A 14,921-nucleotide genomic window follows, 5' to 3' on the forward strand; every position below is an offset into this window, starting at 1 on the left:
TAAACTGCGATTTCAAACAATCGACTTAATGATGAATGTTTTTTTAATGCTTCGTTCCAATGTGGACGAAATTAGACCGTAAAGCTTGAAACTGGCATAAAGCCCATGTATGTATTATGTTCTGTATTGAACATAGAAGCTGTAACAGAATGTCAAACGATGCCTGATGTTTTTAAATGGCATAAAGCAGAAGCTTATTTGCATGCAGCCAACCAATGAATGCGGTTGTTTTTTGGCTGACTTTCAAAAAACCAGCTAGTGCTAATTGCATTGCCAGAAGAAAATGTTTTGTGACAGTTGAAGAATTTAAAGAAAGGAAGATGGGTTTAATGTCATCAGTAATTAGATAATCAAGCTAGATTCTTTGCCGCTGATATCTTAATATTGAATCCCATCTCAGAAGGGCATTTCCAAGCAGGGGAGGGCTGAGCAAGTGCAGGTTGTCAGCAGCGTACACTACACAGTATTTTCCTGGCATGTAGACAGGATGAGGCTTAAACTGTACACAGACGACATATTGAAACAGAGAGCACAGACGAGCGTAGGTGCAGACATGAAGGCAACTTTCCACAAAATGTAGCGATTCCTAGGATGGTTGGGCGTCACCTTCAGTCAGGTATTTTTCACAGCAGTCCCCTGTAGAGCAGAAAAATGCCAAATCGCTGTTTTGTTCTCTGAATGTGTTGCATTCCATTAGAAAGCTGCTGCATACAATCTGGAGTAGCTGGCTGTTAAAACAGAGAAAATGGCGTCTTAACACTGGGTTGTTTGTTAATGGGATACTATATCTTGCATAAACACAGTAATAAAATGTCAATTCACAAATGTTTTGCTTAAATTGTGCTTCATTTTTGAAAATTGCTTATTGCTTCACAAAAAGGTTCAATTGTCAATGTGCAGATAAGACTAGTCAGTCAACCTCCCTGTCCCTTTCAGTATCAGACAAAAATGCATTTTTTAAAACTAACTAAAGCAGCTAAGTGATATACAGGTTTGATACTTTATTATATAGAGTGGACTAATGAAAAATTATATAATCCTTTGTATATGGTGTCACGGCCGTTTAAGTTTAGTATGAATGGTATTAAGTCAGTGTTTTGTTATAAAATAATTACTTTTTAATAACAAAGTTTGATAAATTTCAGATTAGTGGTCATGCTAATAAAGCTGTGGATTTTTTTATGGCCTGCATAAAATGCTGAATAATATAGCGGATAAGCAAAAGCTATAATTTTCCTGCAACATGCAATTAGGAATATACTTTAAATTGTTTTTTCAACTTTCTCTAAATATTTATGAAACTGAATATTTTGATTCTATTCTATGAAAGAAAAGCATGGCTTGAAGCAAAAAGTCCTTTGATACTGATCTATATAAAGCGCAAGGTCATAGGCACAGTCACTAGTTTGTGCTTCGTTAACCGGTTGTTGGTATTGCACTGCAATTGATTTTGGTGTCCCTGGGCAATAGAAAAAAAAAATTGCGGTTGCCATTGATCATTATTCCAATGCGCCACATTGGAATACAGTTGCATGTGTGGAGGTAACGAGTGAACCATGTAAATAACCTCCCCAACAGTTGAATTGCTTTTTAATACTCACTGGGTTGAATTTTATGGCCCCATTGTGGAGGGGGTGGGGCTGGAAAATGCAGAGAGACATTCAAAGGTCCATTGACTTCAAAGGGAGCAGAAAATCCTGCCAACTGAAAATTCCATCCACTGTCTTCGTGTGCACTTGATATAACCACTTGTGTCGTGCCGGAAAGCTTAGATCAGTATTCTGCCATTGAGAGAGGAAATTAAATCGTAGAGGAAAATTAAAATGTTGGGAAGGGGAAAGAAAGCAATCCTTTGGGCCCTAGAATGGAAGGTGAGAATGAGCGAAAGTCTGGGTCAGTTATAGCCTGAGAAAGGGAAAGCCCAGGGATGGGAATACGTCCCAAGATTTCCTTGTTGAACCCAGTGGATTGCTCCTAGTGCTCCTAGACTACCAGAAACCTTAACATTATTTTAAAGCACACTACCTGAGGCCCTTCTAGCTGACTGCCATCAAATTTTGCTGATGGTTTCAGAGCCTTAAGGGCACCTGATTCTTGCAGTTATGATGGCATGAATGTCCCAATGACATATATTTGAATCATGATTTGAGGATCCCAACTCCCTTGGACCAGGGTAAGTTTCCTGCATCAGATTTCAGTTGGGATAAGATAGTGGGGGCAGAAAGATATTTCACCACCCCCTCCACACCACACACTGCCCATCCTCTTGTTGCTACACGGGAGTTGTTTAAAATAACATTTTTGTTTCTGTATCTCAGGATGGAGCAGTAAAAGGAGTTAATTTTCATTTCTCCCCACTTTCATGGCATAGTTTACTGAACTGGTGCAGTGTCTGTTTCTCTTGAGGAACGGCTGTGTTTTTTCCATTCTTGGAATGTTCTGCTTTGTTTTTGAGAGAGCTTGCACTTAACCTCTGGGAATAGTTTAGAGCACTGAAAAAATGACCCTGCTAGGGCTGCTTCAGCGAGAATTGTTTTTGATAGTCTGGAATATTTGAACAGTCACATCTGTTTAGTTTAATCCTGTTTTCTCTTTGTATCTATTCAAGGCTTGCATGTTCTAGACATCAAGATCCTGTATTACATTTCCATATGGAAGAATAGATTTAAAACAACTTGAAGTCATGTAAATTATCAGTGTTGCTATTCAGATTCTGCTGCCTTGTGACTGCCTCAGTAATTGGTTTTAGCACTCTGTCTGTGTAAACATGTAATTTAATTTAAGTGTCTGAATATCAAAATGATCAAAATATTTTAAGATGCATTCCATGCTTACAAAACAGTGCAGCGCTTTGTCTTGGCACTTTTCATCCGAGTGCTTACAATGATATATAGTTTGTCAATGGGCCCAACCCACAGTCTTTCTCATTTTTTTCCCCCCCCTATAAATTACTGTGGTTTCACTCGTTATTTATTGCAGTAGAATTCCAAAAGGGAAGCTGAACTGGTGGAAGAGACTGAACACTCTGTTGAGGTTTTCAATTCTGAAAAAAAATCAATTCTTCCTAATATCTTTTGGTAGGGATACATATGACGAGACAATGTCATGTATTGTCTTTAAACACAAAGTCTGTCATTTTTTTGTCTTAATCTGTTTTTCAGGATATTGCTTGGAATGGAGAGTAGGTCTTACGAGGAAAGGTTGAGGGTGCTAGGCCTTTTCTCATTAGAACGGAGAAGGATTAGGGGCGACTTGATAGAGGTTTATAAGATGATCAGGGGAACAGATAGAGTAGACAGTCAGACTTTTTCCCCGGGTGGAACAAACCATTACAAGGGGACATAAATTTAAGGTGAATGGTGGAAGATATAGGGGGGATGTCAGAGGTAGGTTCTTTACCCAGAGAGTAGTGGGGGCATGGGATGCACTGCCTGTGGAGGTAGTTGAGTCGGAAACATTAGGGACCTTCAAGCAGCTATTGGATAGGTACATGGATTATGGTAGAATGATATAGTACAGATTAATTTGTTCTTAAGGGCAGCACGGTAGCATTGTGGATAGCACAATTGCTTCACAGTTCGATTCTGGCTTGGGTCACTGTCTGTGCGGAGTCTGCACGTCCTCCCCATGTGTGCGTGGGTTTCCTCCGGGTGCTCCGGTTTCCTCCCACAGTCCAAAGATGTGCAGGTTAGGTGCATTGGCCATGATAAATTGCCCTTAGTGTCCAAAATTGCCCTTAGCGTTGGGTGGGGTTACTGGGTTATGGGGATAGGGTGGAGGTGTTGACCTTGGGTAGGGTGCCCTTTCCAGGAGCCGGTGCAGACTCGACGGGCCGAATGGCCTCCTTCTGCACTGTAAATTCTATGATCTATGATCTATGATTAATCTAGGACAAACGTTCGGCACAACATCGTGGGCCGAAGGGCCTGTTCTGTGCTGTATTTTTCTATGTTCTATGTTAATGCCTTTCTAAATCGAGGTGAAGGGTGCCTTTTACTTTGCTTCTCTCTCACATTGCTAAAAAGACTTGCATCTAACTGTCTTCCAGGATGTTCTTAGTGCTGGTTTGCAACCAGACTGTAGGAGGTGCTGAGACATATTTGGCTTAATATTAGGCTGCTGCTTTACATAATACATTGCCCACAAGCTGAGGGGTTACCGGCCTTTATTTGGGCTGCTGCTTGACATAATGTGCAGCTCATAAGATTTAAGCATTACCATACTCTTAATAGCCTTGAGCAAAGTTTCTAATTGGAAATAAAGAATCTGATCGAGTTGTGAATGGGAAGATTAATAATGCATAAGAATGAGGATGGATGTGGTCAGGAGAATGGATTGTATCAAGCCTTTGAGTCAAATAAAAGAAGTGTAGTCAAGGTCATTTGCAGTTATTTTGTGACTGTAAAATAGCATTGTTGGAATTTATTTAAGGAAGAAATAGAAGTGAAAACATGATTCTGAGCATAATATTGGATGATCTGCAAGCAAACAAGTGCCCTATTGAACCTGATACTAAGTAATGATTCAAAGATGGTAGAGTCTAAGACATCTTGGCAGCAGTGACCATACACTGGTTGAGTTTAGGGTCAGGCTTATGATGGAAAAGCATTCAACAATTTGCATTTAAATGACACCACTATGTTATGGGCCAGGGTTTAGAGAACCCCAAAGTGTATCATGGAGTTCACCTGACACACAACTTTTAATAGATTGTGGTATGGGGAGCACACGGCCCACTCTACAGGTGTGGTACAGCAGAAATGGAAAAGTATTTATTAAAAGCAAAACAATGTTTATTCTATGAACTCAAGTTAACTTTTTAAAAGCATAGTGAACATCTTAGCAACAATTAATTCAAATACAACCCCCAAAGAATACAACACTAATCCTTCAAGCTTTCCTTTTAACATCCATAAGACTTAAAACACCTTTTACCAGAAGCACCCACTCTCTGACATCACAGCAGTAGTAAATACTCATTTCTTAAAAGTACTCTCACTACAGATATTTATATACACACCCATTTATAAACACCCATTTCTTAAAGGTACTCTCACATGACACCTCCCCCCAAGAAAAAAAAACATCAACTTCAAGATGGTTTCATTTTTCACCTTTTCACCATTCTTTAAGAAATGCACATAGTAAATATACTTTTTTGTTTCAAAAAACAACACACACAAACAGATATATAATAATATCGTCCATTTTTGTTGTTCTTCCTCCAACTGAAATCCTTCTCGATGACAGTCTCTTTGAACAAGAAGGTCTCTGCAAGATCCGCCCATTTCTCTACGCCTCGGCATTTCTCTTTAAAGTCAGATACTTAGTTCAATCTGATCACCGAGTAGCTTGTAATTCTCCAAAACAGCAGCATTGGTTATCACAGCTTTCAGGCAAGTCAAATGCCTGTTGAAAGTCTGCTGTCCACTGAATTTTTGACATTTCTTCAGCAAGTCCATCAGTGGAGCAATCACGCTATAAAACATTTGCACAAATGTTCGATCAAATCCACTCATGCCAAGAACTCTCATTATTTCCCTTCGTCTTGAGGGTATCTGAAACGCCTCAATAACTGTAGGTTTCACATCCCATGTGACCATTCGACCCTGTCCGATTGTATGGCCCACGAAAGTGACTTGGGCTTTTGGCTAGGTTTATCACCAAACCCGCCTCCTGAAGTCGATCGAATAACTCCATCAGATGTTTTAAATATTCTTTCCCTGTCTGGCTGAAAATTACCAGATCGTCGCTGTATAATGCACAATTGGGTAATCCTGAAACAATTTTGTTAGTTAACTGTTGAAATGTGGCTGGGGCGTTTTTCATGCCAAATGGCATAACTTTGAATTGGTATATACCATCTTGAGTCACAAAAGCTGAAATTTCCTTCGCCCTTTCGGTTAAAGGTACCTGCCAGTAACCTTTTTAAGTAAATCCAGTTTGGAAATAAAAGCTGATTATCCCACTTTCTCAATGCAATCCTCCAAACATGGGATAGGATAAGAGTCCGTTCTTGTAACTGCATTAACCTTTCTATAGTCCACACTCAGCTGCTGGGTACCGTCTGGATTTGGTACCATCACTATGGGTGAGCTCCATTGGCTGCAACCCACTTCAATTATGCCATTTTTAAGCATACTCTCAATCTCTTTGTTAACCTGTGCCAATTTTAACGGGTTAAGTCTGTATGGATGTTGTTTGATTGGAACAGCATTTCCCACATCTACATCATGTATAGCCATTTCAGTACTTCCCAATTTATCTCCACAAACTTGCCCACGTGATACCAATAACTCTTTCAGGTCAGTCCGTTTTTACTCTGGAAGGTAACTCAACAATATATCCCCATTTTTAAGAACAGCCTCATTATCGAATTTAATTTGAGGTATGTCAAATTCACAGTCATCTGGATTTGGTTCGTCACTTTGAGTTAGAATCATTAAAACCACCTCCTTTTTCTCTCCCTTTTTAAAGTACCTTTTTAAGCGTATTCACATGACACACTCGGTGAGTTTTCCTTCTCTCCGGCGTTTTTACCACCTAATTCACCTCACTTAATTTCCTTTCAATCTGATAAGGTCCACAAAACCTTGCTTTTAAAGGTTCACCTACCACTGGTAACAATACTAAAACTTTATTTCCACTGGCAAAACTACAACCTTTGGGTTTCTTGTCCACTACCCTTTTCATCACATTTTGTGCAACTTTTAAATGTTGTCTAGCCAATTCACCTGCGGTATTTAATCATTCCCTAAAATTTGACACTTAATCCAATAATGTAATTTCCGATTTCTCACTCACTAATTTTTCCTTGATCATTTTAAGTGGTCCTCTTACCTCATTACCAAAAATTAGTTCAAAAGGACTGAATTTGGTAGACTCCTTAGGTGCATCCCTAATTGCAAACAGTACGAATGGAATTCCTTTCTCCCAATCCTCTGGATAATCTTGTCAATAAGCCCTCAACATTGTCTAATGTCTGATGCCACCTTTCTAACGCTTCCTGCGTTTTTGGATGGTACGCAGTTGATTTAAATTGTTTTATTCCTAAGCTATTCATAACTTCTTTGAATAACCTTGAGGTAAAATTTGATCCTTGATCCGATTGTATTTCTGTGGGTAGTCCATACCTGGTAAAGAATTTAAGTAACTCCTCCACAATCTTTTTGGCTGTAATATTACGTACTGGAATGGCCTCTGGATTGTTGCTAACTTTTGGTTGGCTCTTAAATCGTAATTTGCTCTGTTTGTTTAACCTTTGCTCTAGAGTCGCCAGGTATCTTTATGATACCGCCACAAGGTTCAAGTAATGATCAATAACTCAACACACCAATTAGTAAGATTCAAATCAAAACACATTTAATATACACAGTAAATCACTGCTCATGCATAAACTCTACTTTCTAGGCTATTCCTATCGTTAAAAGGCCGATACTTAGCTTTGGACTGGCCCACCAGGTCAGGGGAACAAATGGCCTTTCGTTCAGGTCCTGAGTCTGCAGGATTCAAAAGCTGGTGTGGACTTGTAGCTAGGAGCGCCTATCTCGTAGCGAGCGTTGACTTGAGACTTACTTGGTTGATGCGGCAGCTCAGACGGGTCACTCTCACGGGTTGATTCAAGTTGCTGAGTGACCCTGCCAAAGAAGGACGATTTGAACTTGGGGGCTTTACTTTATAGTCCCCAGGGGCTTCCCGACATTCAGGGCGGACCCCGTATATGGTTCCAAGTGATTGGACTGCGTTCCGATCACTTGGATCGATTTCTCCAATACTGGAGTTTTTCCCTGATCATTGTGTGGCCCATAAATGTCCGTTGGCCATCCTTTGTCTTGGCTCCTGCTGGCGCCGAGGAGTCTGGCTTGGCTTTATTTACCTTAACTGTTGCCATTGTGCCTGGGAATCACACATTACTATGTAGATGGCTGCTGCATTACTATGTAGATGGCTGCTGGTTTCAGTGCTGTCTGGTTGTTTTGCAGGTTCCAATATACATGATTTCTGTATTTGCTAGTCTTTGCCTGTGTTGGCTGAATTTCCCTTCAGCCTTTGCGGTTCTCCATTTTAAGTCGGGAAGTGGCCAACTCAGGTGGCTACAGGATACCTAGTAGACACATCTATTATTGCCAAAAGATATTGATTCCCACTTTTTGTTTTAGGAAGCGGTCCTACGCAATCAATTAGGACCCTTGTAAAAGGTTCCTCAAATGCTGGAATGGGTATTAAGGGCACTGGTTTTATCACTGCTTGAGGTTTCCCTATCACTCGACATGTGTGACATGATTGACAAAATTTGACTACATCTTTATGTAGTCCAGGCCAATAAAAATGTTTCTGGATTTTAGCTTGAGTTTTCCTTATTCCCAAATGACCTCCCACTGGTACCTCATGTGCAACTCGCAACACCTCCTTTCGATACCCTACCGGCAATACTACTTGATGAACGTCTGCCCACTTTTCATCCGCCTGCATATGTAAAGGTCTCCATTTTCTCATCACTATCCACCAACTGTATGTTTCCCTTTACGTCTGCCAATTTTAACTGACCGTCATGTTTCATGGCCATTTTCTGAAATTCAAACTCTCTCTCTTTATCTTTTTCCCAGATCTGTATCTCTTTCTCTTTCTTTTTGTTCTGCTAGGGCTATTCTTTCTGTTTTCCTTTCTTCCCTCTCTTTTTCCTCTCTCTCTCTTTCATATTCAAGCGGCTTTAATTCTTTCTCATGGTCCATTTGTTTAATTTGTAACCGAATTTTTGCCATTTCCAATGAGTCAAACTGTATCTCAGGCAACTTTAAATGCTTGGCCACCGCCATAATTACCTCTTCTTTTTGCATTTTGTCAGGTAATGTTAACAGCAACGTTTTTTGCCAAATCTAACAGTCTGCTTTTAGTCTCTGTCCGTAAGGTACTGCGTGTGACCGTCTGCACCCCAAAAACTTCTGAGCCTCTGAAAGAGCCATTGTCCACACTCCCTACTTAAACTAAAATACCACACCTGAAAAGCACCCACAATATGCTCACCCCTCACTGTCTTTAAGTTCACTAAGCCAATCCAATAGATAGACTTTTATACTGGACGAGGCCCCAATTTGTTATGGGCCAGGGTTTAGAGAACCCCAAAGTGTATCATGGAATTCACCTGACCCACAACTTTTACTAGATTTTGGTATGGGGAGCACAGTGCCCACTCTACAGGTGTGGTACAGCAGAAATGGAAAAGTATTTTTTAAAGCAAAACAATGTTTATTCTATGAACTCAAGTTAACCATTTTAAAATATACAGTGAACATCTTAGCAACCATTAATTCAAATACAACCCCCAAAGAATACAACATTAAGTAATGCTTGCGCTGTCCTTTTTACATCCAGAAGACTTACAAAAAAACATAACCTTCAACAGAAGCACATCAGGTTAAAGTCACTACTGAAAACATTTATAATTCTGAATTCACCAAATGATGAAGAGATAGCCTTTTCATGGCAGAGAGATCAACAGTACACCTGCTCTGTCTGACTTCAGCTCCAACACTGAAAACGAAACTGAAGCACACCCTGCAGCAAACAGCCTAAAACGAAAGTAAAACCTGACACAGCCCAGCTCCACCCACTCTCTGACATCACTGCAGTAGTAAACACCCATTTCTTAAAGGTACTCTCACATGACAACATAGAAAAACATCCAAAGTCACTCCTCAGAAGTATAATCAGGCAGAAATTGATACTGAGCAAAGACTAAGATATTGCATATGGTAATCAAAGCCAAATCAAAAAGATATATTTTGAGGAGAACCATAAGAGCAGAATGAGAGGAAGAAGTTGGGCAAAGAAATACTAGAGGTTGAGATGTTGAAGGCACAGCAGCCAATAACAGACTGAAAGGAATAGGAGCGCATAGATGGCCAGAGTTCATGGCATGCTGAATTTTAGGAATGTTGTAGGATATTACTGATAGATGAGGCCACTATGGGTTTCAAATTGAGAACAAGAATTTCAAATTTTATGGCATTGGGGGACTGATGCAGTGTTGGTAAGTGTACACATGGTCATGGGCAGGATTATCTTAGCACAATGTAGGTTAGAGGGAGGAGAATCTGGAGGAGCTGAAGTTTATGGAGAGGAATGATGGTTGACCAGGCGAGTATTAGAATAGTCGTACTTTAGCCTTGTACCTGCTGGAGTTTATAAGAACAAGACGTGACTTGGTTAAACCAAATACATTTCTGAGAGATTTCTCTCCTGGTAGATGCTGGCAGACCTGGGTTTTTTTTCTAGAGCCTTCTGTTCTTGCTTCAGATTCCAGCAACTGCAGTATTTTGCTTATTTAAGATCTTGAGGGGACTTGACAAGGTGCTTCCCCTTGTGGGAGAATCTAGCACTAGGAGCCACTGTTTAAAAATAAAGGATCGCTGATTTAAGACCGACATGAGAATTTTTTTTTCCACTAGGGTTGAGAGACTTTGAAATTCCCTTCCTCAAAAGGTGGTTGAGTCGCTGTCTTTGAATATTTTTATGGCAAAAGTAGGTTGAGGCAGTCTTTGAATATTTTTAAGGTAAAAGTAGATAGATTTTTGATAAGCAAGGCAGTCTAAGGTTATAGGGGTAGGCGGGAATGTGAAGTTGAGGCGTAATCACATCTTCCAAGATCTCATTGAATGTCAGAGCAAGCTCGAGGAGCCGAGTGGCCTACTAATTTCCATGTAGAGTCACCTAGCTCAATTTTTGCAGAATTTTGGAGAATCGCATTAAATGCTTGGACTGTCAAACAGAAGTTTTATCGATTGATTTTTAAAACACTCTGTCAATATAGCAATGGAATTATGATCAGTTGATAATGGACTTCAGCAGAAATGCTTGTTTCCTTTTGGAAATGTTTGTAAGGTTTCAGCTTATGAACTAAACTTCTATCAATGCACAGTCGCAGCCTCAATTTGTAAATTGTTTTTAAGCTTTTAATGTGATTTTTGTCTGAAGTTTCATCATGTGATTCTTTGTTTTAAATATTTGATGTAAGATATGTCCTATCCTTTTGCTTTGGTCTTTTCCAGATCTCAGCCACGGTGGTCTGGGAACTCATTATGAAAATTCCCACTGGGGACAGTCCCCCTTTAGAAGTGAACCAAACAGCATCTGGGATAAAGTGATAATAGACGGAAGTGACAAAGAGGCTTGGCCTTCCATTTCTGGAAACGAGACTGAAACTGCCTCAGAATGCACAGACACTGACTCTGTCTCAAACTGTGGCTCAGATAATAGTAGCATGGCTACAGGGAGTGCACCAGGCAACTTCAATGGACAAAACAAAAATTGCAATAATGGTGGTAATGGAGCACTTGTCCAAAGCAGTTCAAACCAGAGTGCCATTGGAGGTGGAGCAAACGGTGGAAATGGAAATTCATCCAGGGTGTGGGCTGTTGCCCCAGGGTCTGCCCCTGGTGTAGGTCATTGCTCTGCTACCAGTGGAAGTGGAAAGATGGATAGTATTGTAAGTGTAAATCCTAACTGTTGGGGCACTTCTACATCTACTGCTGGCATTAACCTGAATCTTAATCCGAATGCCAATCCAGCTGCCTGGCCTGTAGTTGGGCAAGAAATTCAAGGAACTGTAGGAGGAGGAAGCACTTCAAATATTTGTAGTCCAAGTAATCCAATTGATCAGAATTATAGTAACCATAATAATGGTCCGACAGGTACATTGAACACCTGGGGAAATTTGCTGCAGCAGGAGAGCACAGATACACATACGTCCACTTCACAGAATGTGTCTTTCAGCATACAACCTCAGAACCTTAACACTGATGGACCAAATAACACTAACCCCATAAACTCTTCACCAAACCCTATCAATGCAATGCAAGCAAATGGACTGCCTAATGTTTCTGTACCAGGAGGCTGGGCAATGTCAGTAGGCATGGGTGCAATAAACCCATCCCATCTTCAAAAGCTTCCTGGTGGTAATGAGTCATCTGCAGTTTCTCAGCTCAATGGACGTAATGGCGAAGGAATGAACAATCCTTCATGCAATTCAGTGTGGGGAGTGCCACATGCTAATCCTGCACCCACCAACAGTAACTCGGCATTTAGTCAGGGGAATGGAGACACTGTGAATTCTGCATTAAGTGCTAAACAAACATTAGCAAACAATTCCAATTGTGCTGTACAAAAGGACATTGGAAGCAATGCTTGGGACTCCGGTCCCCCTACCAGTCCCAGGGTACTGCCATGGACAAGGGCTGGTACCATTGGGGGCTTGCACTCTGGTCCCCCTAGCATTGGAGCTTGGGGTAACACTCCATCCAACAGGAACACTAGTAATGGTGTAAATGGAGAATGGGGCAAACTCTCTAACCAGCATTCCAGTAATGAAACAAATGGCAATGGGAAAGGATCATGTGGATGGGAGGGTCTTTGTGTTAACAGCCAAACTCCTATTCCACAGCAAGGTAATGAACAAATTAACTCTTTGGCCAAACCTTCTGAATCAGGTACCACTGGTAGTGAGGGGAGTAATGAAAGTGGCGGTAGCCATCATGAAGGAAGCACCGGAAGAAATGGAGGAAGGCATGGTAGTAGCCGACGAAAGACTGATAAAGGGGTGGTTGAACAGCAAGGGCTGGTCCAGAGTGTTACGTCAAAGCCAGATCATGATCCTAGAGTCTTGTGTAATTCTGGATGGGGACAGACACCAGTAAGGCAGAACATTTCCTGGGAAATTCAAGAAACCCCTAGGTCTGAACGAAAAAATGACATTGGAACTGAGGCCTGGGGTTCAGCTGCTGCCCAGCCTTCAAACTCTGGGGGGAGGAGTGATGGATCCAGCATGAGCAGTACTAATACCTCTTTAGTATCTGGGTGGGGAAATCCTCCACCAGCAGTCATGTCTAATAACACAGGATGGGGAGACAAAGTGTCCAATAGCCAAGGGGGTTGGGGGGATTCTGCTAATTCTACTGCTGCTGCTGCTGCTGCCAAAAGTGGCCATACTTGGGGTGGGGTTTCTAATCAGGAAGAGAAGCCTCAAACTTGGGCAGACTCTCAGAAATCCAAGTCTCAAAATTGGGGTGAAGGACCGAAAAGCAACCAAGGCTGGACATCAGGAGGAGTGGGAGTAACAGGAAGTGGTGGAGGAGGGGGAGATTGGACTGATTCTGCTGCAGGACCATTAAGTGAGGGGAAAAAAAATGGATCTAGTTGGGATAATGAAAACAATCGTACTGGACCTAATTGGAATGAGACAACCAGATCACAGTCTAGTGGATGGGGTAATAATACCAACATCAAGCCAAGTCCAAACACAGGCTGGGGAGAGCCTTCAAAATCATGTGCACCACAGAACTGGGGAAATAAACTTCAGGATAATAGTGTTAGCAACTGGGGAGGTGCTCCTTCTGTTAAACCGTGTAATTCGGGTTGGGTTGGTGGACCTTTGCCGACAAAACAGAAGGACAGTGAATCCACTGGCTGGGAGGAGCCTTCCCCACCATCGATTCGCCGCAAAATAGAGATTGATGATGGTACCTCAGCTTGGGGAGACCCGACCAATTATAAGAAGACTGTAAACATGTGGGATAGAAACAATCCTGTGAATCAAAGCAGCAACAACACCGTGGCTGAACAACAGCCACCTCAGCCTCATCAGTCAAGTGCCACGCAAAACCGGTCTCCACTACTTGGTCCAGGTAGGAATCGGTAACATTTCAATTTTCTTTTAGAAACGTGATACTTCGGTTGACCTATATAATTCAAGTTTGATATTTTATGAACTTCTGAAAACTGCAATTTGCCATTAATCTGACACTGAAGAAGAAATGCATGCCTTAATTCCTGACACTGAAGAAGAAATGCAGGATGCATGCAGTGTCCGGTGTCATTTGAGTTATGGCTGAAATGCTTAGATATGGATAAAGTCTTTGAAAGTAGCAGGATAAGCAGCTGTTAATGCATGTTAGATTCTTTGCCTTCATAGAGGCAAAGAGTACAAAAGCCAGGAAGTTCTGCTAAACTTTTATCAATCACTGGTTTGATACCAGCAGTGTGTTGTGGCAAATTCTGGGCACCATACCTTATGTAAGATGTCAAGGCCTTGAAATGGGTGCAAAGGTGATGTACTCAAATGGTACCAGGGATGGAGCACACCAGTAATGTGGACAAACTAGAGAAACTGGTGCCATTTTCCATTGAGCAAAGGTCATTACGATGAAATTTGATAGGCATGTTCAAACTTATAAGAGTTTGATGGAGCAAATAAGTCAAAGTTGTTCTCTGTGATGAAAAGGTAAATAGCAAAACACAAAATTAAGATAATTGCCAAAGGAACCATCTTGCGTTATGATCTGCAATGCTCTGCCTGAAAGGGTGCAGTGTCAACAATAACTTGTGAAGAGAATTGGATAAATAAATTATTGTAGGGAGAACATTTCAAGGTTCTGGGGAGAAGAAAGCAGGTAAGTGAATAGCTGCAAAGTCATGATGGACCAAGTAGCCTCCCTCTATGCTGTATCACTCTATGCTTCAAATTCAATTGCCTTGGAATACTGCATTACAGAAGATGATTTAAATGGCACCATGTGTTGAGTTTCTGTTTTAAGGACAAAAATAACACCAATATTAAGGAGTTTCTAGCCAGCAGACCAGTGAATATACAAACCTTACTGCACCAAAAACATATAACATAATATATCTGAAACTCATACATTCATCACACTGTCTAGAACCAATGAACTCTATAGTAACAGTCAAGTAAAAATAAAAGCTTTAAAAAGTAATTCATTCATAACTTTCGTCCATGTTGAAAAAATAACAAGTGTCAGTTGTCCAGGCCACTATCACGTGTATTGAGACACCTGCACCCAAGAGGAAACATTTCTTGATTTGACCGCTCTGTCCATTTCACAATGTTTGCTAATACAACATTAAGTGAT

The 14,921-nt window shown here is 41.0% G+C and overlaps 1 protein-coding gene across 21 annotated transcripts in view; it reads left to right on the top strand.

Annotated features, from left to right (window-relative positions):
* tnrc6c1 (trinucleotide repeat containing adaptor 6C1) overlaps positions 1-14,921 on the top strand; it is an 881,061-nt gene that overhangs the window by 778,804 nt on the left and 87,336 nt on the right. For 19 of the 21 annotated variants that reach the window (XM_072483296.1, XM_072483314.1, XM_072483305.1 and 16 more), the window contains one exon: positions 11,049-13,679. The exons of 1 other annotated variant lie outside the window; for it this stretch is intronic. In XM_072483296.1, the coding sequence (XP_072339397.1) occupies positions 11,049-13,679 (2,631 nt within the window). Of the gene's footprint in view, positions 1-522; positions 617-11,048; positions 13,680-14,921 lie in introns of those variants that run through there. One more of the 21 variants, XM_072483315.1, reaches the window with a different exon arrangement.

Source organism: Scyliorhinus torazame, chromosome 18 (assembly GCF_047496885.1).
Source record: "Scyliorhinus torazame isolate Kashiwa2021f chromosome 18, sScyTor2.1, whole genome shotgun sequence".
NCBI classification, from domain to species: domain Eukaryota; kingdom Metazoa; phylum Chordata; class Chondrichthyes; order Carcharhiniformes; family Scyliorhinidae; genus Scyliorhinus; species Scyliorhinus torazame.